At 42.1% G+C, this 18122-nt stretch overlaps 1 protein-coding gene across 1 annotated transcript in view; it reads left to right on the forward strand.

Moving 5' to 3' along the window:
• LOC102055577 (probable acyl-CoA dehydrogenase 6) overlaps positions 1–18122 on the forward strand; it is a 90643-nt gene that overhangs the window by 6163 nt on the left and 66358 nt on the right. Inside the window, exon 2 of the mRNA XM_055706629.1 lies at positions 10083–10203. Within this exon, the coding sequence (XP_055562604.1) occupies positions 10083–10203 (121 nt within the window). The remainder of the gene's footprint in view (positions 1–10082; positions 10204–18122) is intronic.

Consider the following 18122-nt stretch of genomic DNA (forward strand, 5'->3'; position numbering starts at 1 on the left):
GGACTACTCTTCTGGGTACAGGTGTGACAGCACAGATACACCTATCTGAATATGGCCCACTGATGGACTTGGAAGCCCTAGGTGTATGACAGGAGATCCTGGTTGCCACTTCGGTCCTGGTTGGTGAAAAAGCATCAATGGACATTGGAAGCTCTGCTAATGGAGATAGACATCTTGGGAAAGGAAATCCATCTGTCCAGTTGAACAAACAGTATAGCCCAGCCAGCACTTGATACAACATTGCTTAAAGCAAATCTCTCCAGCTGTTGCCCAATTTTCAGGTTGCGTTTCTGCCTAGGTACTACATTAAGTCCTGAGCAATGTGATGGGGAACAGTGTGTGGGAGGCAAAGATGGATAAACTCCAGAGGCACATGCCTTTGAAGTTGGATCCCACTGTATAATTCCATCTCTAGCATCAGCAGAGAGGTGGCTGGGAATGGTGTGGGCCACATTGAGATAACTTGTTTTGTTCCTGCAGGGATGTAACCCAGACTCAAAAGCAGGATCCAAACCTCAATATCCCAGCCTGTGGTGCGCATCACGCTATACCTCAGCTCAGCAGCTCTGTGTTGGAAAGTTCGAGTTGCAAGGGAAAAAGAAAATGCTTTGCTTGGTTCTGTGTTGCCTACAGAACTGGATACAAGTAGCCAGAGCTCCCAGACATCTTAAAGTCTTGTCTGAGATCAGCATCTGGATTGACATAGTGTACATTTTTGCTCTTGTAGGACTACCCTCATTTGAATGTCCCCAGATCCTAGGAGCAGCCATACCCTCAGCGCTCACTTGTTCTCACTAATTTTGGGTTCCCTGTATGCCAGGCCAGAAAAAAAGAAAAAAAAAAAAAAAAAAGTCTTTGCCTATTATATGGTGAAAGTGTGGGGTTTGTGCTCATTCTGGGTCCTTCTGGGGCAAGCCCTCCAGCTGAAAGTCAAGTTGATTGGGACAGTCCCATGTGGGAGTTTTTAGATATGTTGTGATTTGTGTGTGTGGGAAGATTAGTGATAAGATTAAAATTGTGAAATCGTATGTTCTGGGAGTTAGGACAGGGCACCTGGAGAGGTTGCTTTGTTAGCAAATGCAAAGAATCACTCTGGTTATGGACAGACTTTGTGGTTGCTGTGGATGAGTCTGAACCCAATCAACTGACGGCTGGTTGGAGGTAGAAAATGGGATTTATTTGACCTAATTTTTCCCCACAATGACACCATGTGCACATGGGGTTCTTGTCTAAGAAGAACACGGGGCCCCACATGGCTTAAAACCCATAGTGTTGAGTATCAAGTGAGAAATGCTCTTTCAGTGGCATATTGCTTTGCCCATTGTGGTGTGGTTGAATGGAAGATGCAGTAGATACTACAGACAGAGAGACAGCTCAAGTAAAATATAATCTACATGTGCTCAAAGGAGAGACAGGGAGAAATTCCATGGAACTGAACACAGAATTGATTGCCTGATCTCAGGAGACTTTGAAAATATATTCCCATCCCTCTCCACTGGAGAACAGATTTCAGTATGGTACTTGCATTTCTTGGAGTCTGGAGTGGGAAGCAATTTTGGGATCCTCCCTTTTTTGCCATAATGTGTGATAGGGCAGTTGAAGGCATTGTGGTTGGGAGTGTACAGGGACTGCCAAGACATTCAGGTCTGTACAGGAGGCATTTGCCTGTGCAGCTGTCCTGGGAAGAAGGAAATAGGGAGGGAGGAGGGGTTGGCTAGGGTCATGTAGGTCCCTCACCAGCTGGAGCTGGTCTTCCAGCATCTCATTCCTCAGGAAAAGGTTAAGCTAGGCTCAGCTCCCAGGTCCTGGACTGCACTTTTTATTTTCTTAGTATGGTGATGATGTGTGCCCTCTGCTCCAGCACTGGGGCTCCCAGATGTGCCAGCAGCTGCACAGGATGGAGGGGAAGTGCATGCTTCTGGACTTCCTGCTGGACTTGTAGGTTTTTCAGGTTTTGGTAAGTTTTGGCAAAAACTTTTTGGTTGATTCATGGTTTGGGGTTCTTTTTGTCTCCTGAAGTAAAAATGGTAGCCAGATGTATGGGACCAAAAGATCTGCAGTATTGAAATTTCTGAACCGGTAATCAGCTTTGCTTATGTATTAGGTATGTTGCAAGGAACTGTGTTGCAGTGAAAGGGAAGAAACATGATGGTTGGAACAGAAACCTGTCTAGTTACTGCCAAATGAATAGAGCAGGCAGGCAAAGCTGCAGAGCAGTCATAAAGCACATGCTTTTTTTTTTTTTTATAATTTTGTAAAAATAGATGGGGACAGGTGTATTTTATTATATAATGAGATGCTGCCAACTCTTCTGTTATTGGGTTTTTCACTCCGATGACTTTTTTTTTCCCCTTTGAGAAAGGGAAAATTTCATTTAGTGACAGTTTGTTCCTGTATTTGCTGGTCACTGCAGTCTTTGGTACCTAGTGCTGCAGCAGATTGCATGATTCCTTTGTTGCCTGTGGCACAGCTTAATTGAAGGTACAAAAAAGGAATTGTGGTGCTCTAATTAACCAATTTTAAATACATGTCTTCCCATTTCAGCCATATACTTTCCAGCACTTGGGACATTTTTCTTTTTTTATCTTACGTGAGCCTACTGAATAATGGTTTAAACCCACTGGAAGCTCAGCTCTAGCCACAGCTATGTGCAATGGCAGTGGAGAAACCCAGATGTGAGCCAGGCCTGTTCACCCTCACTTTGCAGCAATAAGTGGAAGTATAACAAAATACCCAGGGCGCTAACGATGACATGTTATCTACCCCTTTGAACTGGCTTTATAGTGCTAAGCTGGAATGACTTTTTTTCCTTAATTCTTAATGTCTCAAGCTTATGTATGACCAGCTGGGAAAGGGTAAAAGGGAAAGCTAAACAACCTGGATACTGTGTGTATTTACATCTAAATGCACACACATGCACAGAGTAGATTCAGGTGGGGTTATATGTAACATACCTGACATGGTTGATGTGTCTTTCTCTATTCTGTCAAGTGCTTAGTACATTTACAAGTAAAATCAAAGATCAGCAATGCTGTCCATGGAAAAAGAGGGTGGTGAGCATGCTCAGCCAGGTACTTCAGTGTGGTCCTAATCTTTTCTCTGTGTAATCCCACCAAAGTAAGGGGACTGGCAATGTGTTTAAATAGGGTAGGTGGGACTATTATTTTGTTTTTTAACTGCACTTAAATTGAACTTTTTCAGATCAACCCTGTATCATTGTGGAAAATGTTCTCTTGGCTTATTCCCGGCAACAGTCTGATGACAGCCCAGGATACAGAAGTTTCATGTCAGCATTAATGTCCAGTCTCAAATCCTGTACTCAAATAGGGCAAATTCTCCAGTGACAACTCGTGTAGATGGTCGTTTGCCCAGGTGTCGCATCATACATTGGCTGAGTAGTCAGGTGTGAATACAAAATAAACGGCACAGATTGTATCCAGATGCAGAAACTTCTACCTTGTGGGTAAGAGGGAAGGACTTGCCTTCTTCATGCAGAGGGGAGAAGTGTTTTGGCAGCATCTAGGACATCTTCTACCCTGACAGGACCCCTTGCATAGCGGTGAGTCATATTTTTTACATAGATGTCCTAGGTGAATCCTAACCAATAAAAGCATGTATGTTTTTGTAAGAGGAGGAGTGAGGGCTATCCCCCTTGCTTCAGTTAGTATTAAAAAAAACCCCCAAAACCAACTCAAAAAACTCCCTAGAGAATATCTCCACCTTCACCCTGTGGTGATGATGCATCCTGAAAGAGGAAGCGGCAGGCTGCAGCTTTGCTCCCTAGATGACTTCAGACCTCAGGCAAGCTGGTAATTTTGGATTTTGGTTGCCAGAAGAAAGCGCACTGAATAACTTTGTGCAAGCAGGCAAGGTTAGCACTGCAGGGAATGTTTTCTGCTGCTGTGTGGTGAAATCGTCTTTGTGTGATGGCGTTATTTTTAACCCATTGAGATCTTCTAAGTCACATATTGCCTTTGCTTCTGCACATGATGTCATTGGAGACGGAATGATTGCCTCTTCCCTTGGGGTAGTGCCCGCCACCACCAGGCCAGGTGATCTGGAAACTTGGGCAGCTCCTTGCTTCTGCCAGGGTCCCCTAGCATGTGTCATGGGAACTGGAAGCACAGGAGCAGCTACCATCCTGGTGACATTGTAAGGACCTCATGAGTGCAAGATGGACAACAGGACCCTGCTTTGCCCACCATATGCTGGTAGATGCTCTTATCAGTGAGGTGCCATGGCAGAAGCGTCAGTCTCTCCACAGCCTTTCTGGTAGGTAGCAGCTATGAGGAGTCGGCCTCCTTTTGTGCATCTGGATTTGCCTCGGTTGTGTCCTGAATGCATTTCCACATCCCAGTCTCCTTCCCTGCATCCTTTCTCTACCTAGGAGAAAGTATTCCTGGGAAGAGTATTCCTGGGAAAGGATTGGCCACCAAACTTTGGTTAGGGCTTTGAAGGAGTTGTGAGGGAGTCAAGGAAAGCCATGGCCTCCAAGCCCAGGAGCAAGAAGAAACAGGGAATATAAGCTAGAAAACTCATTCTGGTGTGCTGGGGATGCGTGCCTCTGAGGAAATGGAGACCAATGTGTGGGGAATGAACAGCTGCTATTTGGATGTATAAGGCTCCCCTGAGGAACAGCTGAGAGGACCTACACCAGCCGTGGTGAGGTGGCTAGCAAGGAGCTCACTGGTGGGATCCTTGTTGCCTTGCACCCCTTGGGGTGGGTTTTGGCAGCCAGGTTTGGTAGCACCCACGGGTGGCCCATGGGTCTGACCGCCTGTTGTGGTTTAACCCTGGCCAGCAACTAAGCCCCACAGAGCTGCTTACTCACTCCCCTCTGGTGGGATGGGGGAGAGAGTTGGAAGAGTAAAAGTGAGAAAACTTGTGGATTGAGATAGAGACAGTTTAATAAGTAAAGCAAAAGCTGCACAAGCAAAGCAAAGCAAGGAATTAATTCTCCACTTCCCGTGGGCAGGCAGGGGTTCAGCCATCCCCAGGAAAGCCGGGCTCCATCACGTGTAGTGGGGACCTGGGGAGACAGACACCACCACTCTGAACATCCCGCCCTTCCTTCTTCTTCCCCCAGCTTCACATGCCGAGCAGACGCCATACGGTATGGGATATCCCTTTGGTCAGCTGGGGTCACCTCTCCCAGCCGTGTCCCCTCCCAGCCCCTGTGCCCCCCCAGCCCACCCACTGGTGGGTGGGGTGAGGAGCAGAGAAGCCCCCGGCTCTGTGTGAGCGCTGCTCTGCAGGGACTGAAACATCCCTGAATTACCAACTCTGTTTCCAGCACAAATCCAAAACATGGCCCCATACAAGCCAATTCTGAGAAAAAGGGCTCTGTCCCAGCCAGAACCAGCACCCCACCTCAGCTCTGCCTCACATCTTGCTGAAGCGCTACCTTGTCCTCGGCACCAGCACCCCTACAGTGCCGGTTGTCTTGCAGTGCAGGCATTGCTGCTGGTGGTTGTGAATAAAGCTACAAGGAGAAATGTTTTGCGGACTGTTAATTATTTTGTTTAGTTGTTGCTGGTATCAAAGGCAAAGAGCTCTCTGGTGTGTTACCTCCTTCCTGTCAAGTTGGTGTTACGTTAATGTCTAGATATGACCACTGAAGAACTGTCATTAGCGGTTTGTTGCTTATTTGGTTTTTTTTGTTACATTAAATATCCCATTAATTATGTCATCTTTGCTTATTATATTAATAGTGCTAAGTTCAATTACTGTAACTTCATCTAAAGCACAAAAAATGCTCATCATAACATATGGTACAGTTACATGGTACCACTAAATTGATTTAATCTTATTAACACAATATACCTTTTTCTTAGACATCTTTTTTTTGCTTTTCTACTAAGTCTAATCTCATCTTAGGTATAACTCACAGGAGGCTTTAGTAAAAGTTTCTGTAATTTCTATAAGAATTCAGTTTATTGGTTTTTATTTCAAGATTTCTCATCTTGCTAATTGTGTGTTAAAATATACTGCCATTGTACAGTATTATAAGGGATCGATGTAACGGGTATTGTGTGTAGAAGTGGGCTGGCCTTCAATTTGCGATATGAATCACTTCATAGAAGGTAAATTTACTAGTGAATAATGGAAAAAAATCTTTAATTGCTCTAAGGTACATCTGTACACACTCTCAGTACCCAGAATACTTCAATCACAGTTCCTACTGTTGTAGAAATAATATATTTATTTTAGAATATAGTGATAATTAAATGGCAATTGCTAATGTTTCTGGGTAGGTGCTGGTACAATATCAGCAGAAAATGCTGAGCATCATGTGAAGGAAAATCCCTACATGTGCTTTTTTGTTTCTTTTCTCATTTACAGTGGAAAATAATCAGAATGTGCAACTGTCTGGCAATGTTTGGGGGAGAAATTTTCTTCACTCTGTTATAGAGAGAAATTAGAATAATCCATAACAAAAAAAATATCTGAATTTCTGCCTCTGCCCCCTCCCCAACCCTGCCACTGCATGTCCCCATTGCTGGGCAGGAAGATACAGGTGTTGTTTTCACAAAAATTTGTCAAGACAGTTTTAAATGAAAACACTTTTATTTTTCTTACTGTCATTCAACACAAAGTGAATTTGTTGGCTTGGTCAATTTCCGGATGGGCAAATAGCCACTGTGTTTTTTGAAACAATTCACAGCCGCTATCAGCCCTGAAGCCATGTTTTCAGAAGCTTCCTGGAGAGCAGCCCGAGCTCTTGTTGGGATATGTGCTAAACCAAGGCTGCCTCCAGAGCCAAGCCCTTTAGGTTTGTATCTTCATCGTTCAGATGAAGCAGCCTGAGAAAAACACTGATCCTATACATGAGACTTACTGTGCCCTCGCTGTCAGGAAAGTAAGAGTTTCTGTTGTGGTTTACTGGTGCTTTATCAGCAGGTGGGAAAGATATATGGCTCCTGAATCAACTTTGCATCCCAAATGCCATTGTGATTTGGCCAGCTAGATCAGGTGGAAAGATTTCCTTTGCGGCTGGGAATCTCTGTCAGATAACACCTGGAGCATGCAGTGTTAAAATATTTCTACTGAGGGGAGTTTTAGGTCTCGTTACAGTCAGTGTTCTAGTGATGCAAGTCCAAATGCTATCACCCATGATTTCCACATTTTCCATGATAAAGCATATAAAAATAAGCAGACCAGCTGCTCACGTGCTGTGGAAAGCTGGCTTCTGTATATTTGCCAAACACTGCCCGTATACCTTATGATTTAGGTTAAGGTGCCTGCAGCTCTTAGTGTTTGCTTCTAAAGGCTGTGTGCATTCAAAAAACATATGAATATACTCCAAGTTAATTCATCAAGATTTAAAGTAATTCAAGTGTGAAATATTTCTCTGGAGGCACAGATGTGAGCAAGTCGCCAAAGCCAAGGAAAAGGGCAAATCAAATGGTTAGGTACACAGCATTATTTCACCTGCATTGAAATAAACCTGTTATTAGCAATGTTTTAAGCAAATGTTGTGTAACTGCTTGTGTTCCTTCAGTCATTGCTGGCTTGACCTTTCAAAATACATCTCTCTGTTTCAGTTTACTTTTATATGAAGGGATGGTAATATCCAATAATCAGTACCAAAGCATCAGCCAGGTGACCGGTACTGCAGTTCTCTGGTAATGTGGTTTATATTTGTATGTGGCAGTACAAGGGGAGCTGTTCCCCCAGCTGCCCTTATGAGTGTGAGTAGCATGTGTGATTTATACGAACTATTTGTGTCTAAAGTGTAAAAGCTTTTGATAGGACTTATTTAATTTCTTTGCAAAAATACGGTTTAAAGTGGATGGTCCAATGGCTAAGAAAAAATCTGTGGATATCAGTATCTGGGCTGTGATAGTAATTCTTCTTGAACTTAGAGACATGCACCATTAGTGGTCTGAGCAGTGAGGTTGTCTTTGGCTTTTTTTTGTTGCGTCATGCAAGGGAGATCTTGTTTTACTCAACACAGCAAACTTCACCTGGGAATAATTAAACCTCAGCTCTGTCAAACAATTTGAGTTTTACTCAAAGGCACAGGAGCAAGCAGGTGATAATCTGCAGAAATGATGTAAAATAACTTCTGTTATGCCTTAGTCATTCTTCTGACTTAGTTTGACTTCAAAGGTAGCTTTGTATGTGGGCTGTGAAACACTTGGCCTAGTACCAACCATAACAAGCACAAAACTCTGTTAGTACATTCACTTCATACTTTTGCCAGAATCCATTAAAACACTGAGATAACTTTCTGTATGTGCTTCATAACCTGCTTCTGGCACTTTGCTGGATGTTATCCGTTAACATTGCCAGGTATTATTACAAAAAATCAAAAGGCGTTTCACCATTTGTAACTCAACATTGAGGGCCAGCGTCCTAGAATCTGAGCATCTAGGCTGTGGCAGTAGTGAAGTTACATGTGGGCTCTCCTAGATAGTGACCTGGTGAGTATTTTGTTGCTATTGATCAGGAGGCCTAGGTTATTCAGCATAAGAGATGAAGAGAGATGATAATTAATGAATGAGTTGAACATTCAGTACGTACATTTCTTAGAATTTGGTGAGAAAAGTGAAAAAGTGATTTTTCTGTTACCAATAGTGAAGTATCCTTATTTCTGTGGCTGACTGGGAAGCAGAAAGCAGCCATATATGGGCTGAAATTCTCCGAAGAATGCGCAATAAATAGATAGTTCAGAAGAAGGCTCTGCAGGGTCTCACGAGCACAGCAGTTTGGGAGGGAGAGGGGTTTATTTCCAGGTCAAGGAACAGTTAGCGCTACAGGACTTGTTTATTTACTGTGGAGAAAAGACGAAGAGGCACAAGTTCTAAAATAATAAATTCTCTCTTTGTGAAACAGTGTAGCAGTAAAATTGCGGTCACTGATTAAAGGGCGTTACCTTTCTGTTGGGAATTGCTGTTTGTTTTGGTAAGGTTTGGCTTGGGGGAAGGACAGTGACTTTTTGTTTCACATGTGGACCCCCTTGTGCCTGCTGACCCGGGTGCGGGGTGCAGTCGGCAGAATGGCAGAAGCAGCCTGTGCCAGCCCCTGCTTTGCTCGGGGAGGTGGGCAGAGGTGGGTGCTGTGCAACTGACTCCTTTTGAGAGCTACTGACACCACATCTGCCTTGTGACAGGTTGGCAGGAGCAAGTGTGAGGTGGCAGAAGCACGAACGCCCCGTGCACCCCATGGCATAGGGCTGTTTGGCATGGAGCCAACTCTGGTCAGGAGTTACTGCTGGGATTAGAGGTCAGCTGCAAAGCTGCAGGTCACCCATTTTGCTGCTTTCCCATAGCCATGGAAATCTGGGACTCTGTGGGGCGAGACGTCCAACCCTTGTGCTCTGAAACCTAAAAGTGTTACTGAATGTTGTGGCTGTATTCCAGATGTGTTTTGCTTGCAACAGCTGGAAGGGCAGACAGCAGCCTGGACAGAGCAAGGGCAGTAGCCAGGCAGCTGAGGACACTGACTTTTGGAAAATGTGCAGCAATAGCCCAGTTGACAGTCGCCCAGGGACTAGGCTTGGAAATACTATAAAACCTGTAAGAAGACGAGATTTGCCGTATCCTAGGGAGGTCTAAATGCAGACTGGACACAAGTGCCCTGAACAGCACTGACATCCTTGCGAGCCCTTCAGGGAAAGGCAGGGGAAATGCGGTCTCTCCTGCTTGCCTGTCTTGCGTACTATGTGGTCATCGTGAACAGATCATCAACCTTCTGTGTCAAGATCCCTCTGAGAATAATCCAGGTTTCCCTTCCTATCACTTCCTAGAAACTGTTTGCAAAAGGTAACAAGTGGTGAGGGGAAACTGCTGTTTTCATAGGTCCTGGAGAGGCTTAAACCGGCTCTGATGACTTCCTGTTGTAGTAGTTGTAATTGCTAAAAGAATTACTTGTATTTGCCTTGTTGCATCTGTTGTAATAGTTGTGGGTGGGTGGAGAATAAGGACATTCAACAGGAAGTAAGAAAATTAATGTGCTTTCAAAATTTTCCCTGTATTTTTTTTTCTTTTTAAATTAAAGTTTTTAGGCAGAAGTAGTAAAATATGCTTCTGTATGAATGTCTGTGTTAATAACTTTTAAAATTTATTTTTCAAATCTAGATCATCGATAAGGAAATTAATCCCTTTGTGGACAAGTGGGAAGAAGAAGGTCAGTTCCCAGCACATAAAGTATTTAAAACCCTGGGACAGGCTGGATTCCTTGGTGTGGATAAGCCAACAGGTAGGAGAGTGTATAACTCCTCAGTCTTGATGTTGATGGTGATAAACTCTTTACATTATCTCAAATCACTTTTGTCCCAGGTGGGGCATGGTTTGGAATTAATTGTGAAGTTTAGTTACATTCATCAGTACAGGTGTGCTGGTTACCAATTGTGCAAATAGAGAAACAGTGTCACGGAGTGTTCAAGTTGATATTCTCCTAATTATAAATGTGAAATATGGAGTAATCTAAATCTTCATTAAAGAAACCACAATTTGAAGGTATTGGAAGTGTTGTAAGATTTGGCCTATGATACTTCCTTAACCTGTAACCTCTGCATCATCATAATGTATTCTGCCTTGCCGTTTGGAGGATGAGGTTTGTTTGGATTTTAGGCCATTATATCCTAGACTGTCTTTGAAATGCACTATTCCAGCCCAAAGAAGCGTGTAAGAACAAGAAGCTGATGATACACACAGCAGATATATGTATATGATACATACAGAGCAAGTTTCATGTGTACATATATATATATTGGTGAGGAAAAAAGTCAAGAATTCCAGAGGAGTAGGAGGTATTTCTGCTCTTCAGCTAAAATACGTATTCCTCTATTGTTTTTGTTTGTATGTGATGTAATGTATACTTGTTTTCTTTTCAAATGCTACTGTTATGTGTTCCTTTCAGAATTCTCTGGTTTCTTTTGCCCCCATTTTATTACTCATGGTTAAAAAACCTCAAACAAAGCAAATTTGCATTGGCAAACCTTTAGCAATTGTAGCAATTAGAGAAGCCTGAAGTAACAATGTTTGGGTGGTTAACTGCAAGTAATCCTCTACATGGAGCAGCTCACACAACCCCTAGCTACGCCACACCACATCCTTATATTGCTAAGAGACGGGGTTTGAACTGTGGAACAACTTATCGTTTTTTACCACTTTCAGAGGAAATTTTTCCTCTTGAAATGAACTTTCATATTCTTATACATTCCATCATGGAAGTTTTTTTCTGTAGCTGTTCAGCTGTTGGAGCTCGCAGAACTATTTAGCTGTGATTGTCTGACAAATCCAATTAGGTCTGAGCTGGTATTTCTGTACAAAAATGCTGTCAGTTTGAGATTATACTTAAGATCTATTTAAAGGACAAATAGGATTACTGGGGGAGAGAGAAAACCACCTCTGCTTTCAGTTATTATTGTTTGATAGGCAGATTTGAAATGTGTCTCCGTGGGGTCTCCTTCACACTGCTAATATTCGTGTTGGTTGTAATAACGGTGTGTTGCATTGCTGCCAGATTGTAGCCCCGTCTTGTTATACTCATCTCAGGACATGCAGAGGCCACGGCTGGGGTAAGGAACCTCAGGGCTGAGCATGCTGCACATAAAACGTTGTGGAGGTGGGAACTTTGTATAATGCTCACAGTTATAGCCAGGACAAGAACTAACTGGAGTGAAATCTAGTGAAAAAGGGACTTGTGGAGGCAAAGGTGGGTGCAGGAGATTGCATGCACTGACTACGCTTGTCATACTCATGATTAAGAATATTTTAGCTTTGGCTTTGACACTTGTATATAGCTGTTAATCTAATTTGTTGGGCCTCTGCAACTGCATTTTATAAAAGCTGTAAGAAACTGGATAAAATTCTCAGCAGGACATGGTCCATCTTTGTTCATCTTCTGGAGCAAGGTATTGCTGGTTACAGGAAACGCACCAGCTCCCTGGAAGATGCTGCCTTCGCAGCATTCATTTGTGCAGCAGAATGTTAGCAGATCCAGCTTTGCTCTGTAATCATATAATACCATCAGGTATACCCTGAAAGTCCTGAAACTTTCTTGTGATGGTAAGTGAAACCATCAGGTGTGTAGCAGTGCAGTCTCAACAGCAGGACTTTGGCAAAGCCTGAAGTTGTGTATCTTTTACACTTCTACATAGTGCTTTTGCTTGCTTTATGATTAGTGTCTACTGGTAGTAGAATTAAAAATAAAATTAAGAGATATACCTTTTATACCCTGCTCAGCCACTTCTATTATTTAACTCCTGTGTGCAGAGGAAGAGAGGTCTTGAGAGATCTGAGGAAGCCACGAGCAGCTGGGCGGGCATTTTGGAGGGATGCTGGGCAGGTCTGGAAAAGAGAGGTTAAACTGATTTGAGGAGAGCAATTGTGGCACAGAACCGTGTGAGTAACAACCTGTCCTACTTTCTCTTTCCAGCACAAACCCAAATTATATTTATCATGTTGTAGCCCTTCAAACCCAGATCATAAAGCATTCTCTTTAAAGACAACTGCATTTTCCAAGTTAATTCACTTTAGTAGCAGCTGCAATTTTGAAATATAATTTTTCCTGATTTTTTTTTCCTGAGATCGTTCTGTTAAGTACAGGCTTTTTTTCCCTGTAGAATTAATTTTGAAGCTTTCTGATTTGGCAGAAATGGGTCACAAACTTGTTTTGCTTAGACAGAAGGAAACATCTGTTGGATTTCAGATTTGTTGAAACTGGGCTTTTTCCTGTGTAAACACTATTCCCTTTATGAACAATGAGCTGCTTAATGGGAGTCAAGTTTTTAAAAGAACATGCCTCACATGTGTCCCTTATCGCTGGAAACTTTCTCTGTGTGGAGAAGTGATTTGGGGCACTATTTGTACTGCAAAAGCTCCATCAATACCCACCATATGTAGTCGTGGGCTACAATTTTGTGAAGGTTTTTCCTGTATAATTTTTCACAGTTGTTTACCTACGTAGTGAGTATTGGCTATAGTACAGTAGCTCAGGGTGGTAGTTGGAGGGGTTCTGTAAAGACGTGGGCAAGGCCCACATGCATCTGTAACTGGAGAATCCTTAAGATGATCAGTGGATTTAACAGACTACACTGTCTGGTCAGTCCTCTGCCAGAGAAAGAATCTTCTCTTTGAACCATTTCTCTGCTCTAGTATTATTTACATGACTCAATAATAGTGCATGCGCAGGTTTTCCCTGGGAAAAAGTCTGTGGTGTTCTGTTATATTAGGGAATTCTCCCTACTAATAAAATACATGCTGAAAAACTGAACATAATTTATGCATAGAAAGTGTATTTATGCTGTACACAAAATGTGTTTCACAGAATCACTCAGTTCAGCCTGAAGTACTTAGTCTGAGGGAAAAAAACATCTCCATATACTTTTTACTCTTCATTTATGTTTACTGTGTGTTTCTCCTTAAATTATAAAGTTTCTGGGCTATTGAGGTACTGACAGTCCCAAAATTAAGGGCAGAAAATATTAGGGTAGGCAGCAAAAATAGTTTGAACAGTCTTGGTAGTTGGCCATTGTCTGAATTACTAAGTGGGCAAGGCATGCTCTTTGGTGTGTTTTTAATGTACAGATTAGATATTAGAGTAAAAGCTGAAAAGATCTGTGTGGTTGTGTGTGATCTTACGGTTTATGAATCAAAGCCTTGGCTGTTGCTAATTTTTAGGATGTGTTGCCAAAGACACAGACCGAAATGTACTGTTATATGTGGGCATATGCTGGCACAGATGATTAAAAGTTCTTTTTATCAGCTGATGCAAAAGTACATAAATCCTCCTGTAAAGGCTCAGAGAAAGCAAAGAGGAGGGAAGATAAAGGTTTGTAAGACAGCAGTGTCTGCTGTCCTGTATTTTCACATAGCATCACTGTGAGACATGAGCAATGATGATGACCACTGTGTATTTCAGTAGTGTTTTCACTGGCAGTCCTGTAGGAATAATTGGCAGAATGTGTAAGTATGACAGGTATGTCCAAATAGTAGCCTTCATTTATTCTTGTCAAACACTTAGCAGTGCTCTGGCAGAAAAATGTTCTTAAATATTTTGGGAAAATCACGAAACTATGTGGTAAGACTTGTACGTGGATGGGAAGGTATAGTTTTATGCTGTCTCTTTCCCCTGCTGCTGGGGTATATGCTGGATATGGGACTGCAGAAAGCAAGCAAGCAAGCAGTATGTTTTTGTCACTTGAGACAGATGAGCATCTGATAAAACAAAACAAATGTTTCAAATGATTGATTGCACTGCAGTTGGAAAATGATGCAATATCTTTCCTTAAGAAAGTCTGTTTATTGCAAGTGTCTGTGTGTTGAATGTGGGAATATAGATCTAGACTGTCCTCTAAGGTTATGGCTTTATTGTTTTTTTCACGAGTACACATTTCTTTTGTAAGACGAGAGCTTGTGAGAGTTTGGTAGTGGAGAGTCACTTGGAAAGAGTGTGTGAGGTTCTTTCTTTTTTTTTCCTTTTTCCCTTTCTGTAGTACTAAGCCTTGTTATTATATGGAATGAGCAAAAGAAGGACCTAGGAGGAGCTGTGAATTGTGTCACTAGAAAGGGACTCACTAATTCAGGTGAAACAGGGTTTTATGGCCTCTAAGAGAGTAGGTGAAACAAACTTTTTCAGGTGTATCTATGGATGAAGCTAAAAGGAATATATTTGTCAGAAGAGAATTCATTCGCACAAACCCATTTCTGTATGGCAGGAGTGGACCAGCTGCAATGCTTGTGCTTGGTTTAGTAGATTTAAGCATAGGCAGCTGGACTAATCGCTTGATCTTTTTCTCACTTACAAAGGAGCACAATAGCAGTTAATTAATTATAGTTGCGCTCTAGAAGTTTGTGAGAAAAGCCATGGTACCATGTTTTCAGTTACCAATGAGCCAGTACATCAGCACTCTTAAATGTTTACCAGCTATGAGGTATACCTGGTTTGCAATCAAGAAATAATTTTGATAAGGCTCTAAAAAACATAGGCCAAAATCAGTCATTGCTTTATTTGAATCATATTGATGACAAAATTAGTGATGGATGGCAGGGCTTTGGAGACCTTGATCAGATAAGTATAAGAAATTTCAGGTGCTTATCTGACCTTCTTAGTTTGGTGGATTGAATTGAAATCTCAGGAGAACAGGGTTCTGTGTGCGTACATATAAATTCTGTGTGGCTGAGACTTTTTTCCCCTCCCCTCTTGTGAAATGCTAACAATTCAGGTCCCGTCTAGCATTTTGCAAGTGCAGGATGAAATGCAATTGAAAATGGTAAGGGGGAGACAGTTTGTTTGCTGCATTTCATGGATCATCAGATATTTCTGATCAGATAAGGAAATGAACACTTGAGTTCGTCTTTGGCTTTTCTTGACTGTACATGACCTAGAAACGTGAGTGCTTCATTCTTTGTGGCTGCTTAGTAAGTGCAGCAGTACCTCTGGGAATAGCTTGTTCAGCTATTGACAGCGGTTTTGTAGAGACATGCAGCAAAGAACAGACTTACTGAAGGACATACAGTCTTTGTGGAAGAAATAATCTTCCTTTAAATGTGTTGTTGGTAGAGGGATCGGATTAGTTCCTGGGATTCTGCTTTTGAACTCGAGGTAAAGCAAATCCTCACACTTGTGACTTGTAATGCAGCAGTAACTCATCCAGTTCAGGTGTGCATGTACCAATACCTTAGGGCCATACTACAATTTTCTGGAATCTGGTACGTGTACAACTGGTTGTTACAGGTTATGTCAAAATAGTATTGAGAAAGAAATTAAAAATGCTCTTTTCCTGGAAGGAGTTAGAACTATCTAACTAGGAACAAATGTTCAGCTACGTACATGCAATTCAGCACTTAAGCTCTTTGACACACAGCGCTCTCATGGTGTGTCTGCTGTGCCAAATTCACTTCTGTGTATCACACGCTTTGCATAAACTGGCACATCCACATCATGAAGCTGACTAGGAGCACTTAGTCTCCTTTTGTAGGTAAGAGACAGTTGCAAAGCAGCTGTCGTCGTTCCGTCCCGGTTCTGCGCTATGTGCAGGGTTGTGCTCCAACTGGTGCAAGAGAGTCCATCCTTCTCTCTTGTACTTGGCCTTAGGCTAAGTGTGCACCAACTTGAGTGCTTTATATGAGGCTTGTTGATGAGGTCTCAAGGTTGTACAAAGCTGTATGGACTCACATATCAAGTATGTGTCTGTAGGGGAACGCAGTCCGGAAAAGCCAGGGAGGGAAAAGTAAAGGTACAGTTCTGACGTTGTTGGAAGGTCACACTGAAATGGAGCGTCAGAATGAGAACCTTGTTTTCCAGAATCCAAACTGTGGTCCTCTCTACTGCCTAACTGGTTATGCCATTTTTATGTACTAATGCCTCAAGCTTTAGGACAGATGAATCTCATCACTAGCTAGAGTTTTCTCGCTAATGCTGAAGTTGCAACAATAATAGTTTCCTTACTTCTGTAGAAACATGAGAGGAGGATCTGCATCCTGCTTTGAGGTCCAGGTGCAGAATCAGGAGCCAGAGATAACCGGTGGGAAAGAACTAACTTGTCTAGTTGGCACTGAACTGGGCCAAAAGCCAGATGGTATTTCTCAACATAACATCATGACAAAACACCAGAAGAAGCAATCAAGACTCTTAGTAGTATCTTGTGATCATTTCTTTGGAGGCTGATCTGTTTCAGCAGCTGTGCACCAAACACTGTTAGATTGAGTGGAATGCTTAACTTTAGTGACTTCTGTGTTCTGTGGTTGTGTGGGGTATTCTTGTTTTTGTTTTCCTCCTGTTCCCGTGCTTCTGAAGGTCTCTGTATGTAACTTCAATTTCCAGTTTTGTAGAAAATGGTTGTGTTTGGGGGGTTTTGAAGAGCCAAATCTGCTAAAAATCTGGTGTTCTTAATTTTAGAACTGTGAATAAGAAAGTAGTGCACACTAAAAAGAATAGCTGAATAGATTAAAAAAATATGAAATTTTATAACATCTGAGAAGAATATATGGGTTGAGACATTATCAAGAAAGACATACTGTTTGGGAGTTTCCATTAAAGGAGTTGAGTTCATCCTTCTGTGGATCAAATGTTAAGACTGACTCTTGAGAAAGCTTGGGCCAATTAATGAATTTATGCTAAAATAACTTTGGTATTATAAGTCTCTATAATTTACACATAACTGTCTTTTCCCAGTTTCAAAAGTTTGTTGCTAGGTTCTTGACATCTGTCGTATACCTGGATGGCATAATCTGGAAGCTTTCTGAAAGGTATAAAATGCACCTTTTATGCTGAGACATGTCAGTACACAGGTGTGGTGAGCGTGGAAAAATTATCTTTGTGAAATGTAGGCTTGATTCACTTTTATCCACTCACTATTGCATTATTAACTGCTGGGAGTGAAGGTTGATTTCTTTCCTGGGGCTAAAATGGGCAAAAATATTGTGAAACAGTCATTCTGAAGTTGACAGGAGAAATATCTGAAGAGCTGTGGACTTGTCAACACTTGCAGATGCCATAGGTTGATAACCAAATCACAAACTTTGAATGACATCTGGCTTGAAGAGAGAAGTAACAAGATTGCAGTAAAATTGTGTTGTTTTTAGGGAAGTGTTTCTGTTCCCAGCATTTGAGCAAGGTAAGAAGCTGGTCTCTAGGCTGTGCAAACCTGAGCATGTGTAGCTGAATAAGAAGAAATGAAAGGGGGGAAAAAAAGACAAGGAATGTGTTTAGTTCTGGTTCTATTCTGATCTAACATTTCTAATCCCTAGTGACCCAGTTCATGCAAAACCATAAGCATCATTAATAACCTAATCCCTGGAGATCTTGTGTAAGCCCTTAGTCACTCCAGCATCTGTAAGGAGGTTTAGAAGTCCCCGTGCCAGTGAAGTGCCTTTTCATACAAGTGAAAAACAGGTCTTAGCAACATCTTTCTCCTTTTCTGACAGGTGGCTAACACTGCAGCCACCTTTGTGAATCTTGTTGTTACCCTTGCAACACGAGTGTAGGGCTTTCCCTCCCATGAATTGGACTCCTGGGGGATAGCACTACTGCTTTTTGGCATTTATCCCAGAAAGGAGGACAGGCAGAGGCACGGACGCAGTATTTGTTAATCTGCATGTGACAGGCAACTTGTTTACAGGATAAGTAACACCTACAACATACACAGCTTTGTATGCTACATGGTAAGA

This window comes from Falco cherrug, chromosome 4 (assembly GCF_023634085.1).
Source record: "Falco cherrug isolate bFalChe1 chromosome 4, bFalChe1.pri, whole genome shotgun sequence".
NCBI classification, from domain to species: domain Eukaryota; kingdom Metazoa; phylum Chordata; class Aves; order Falconiformes; family Falconidae; genus Falco; species Falco cherrug.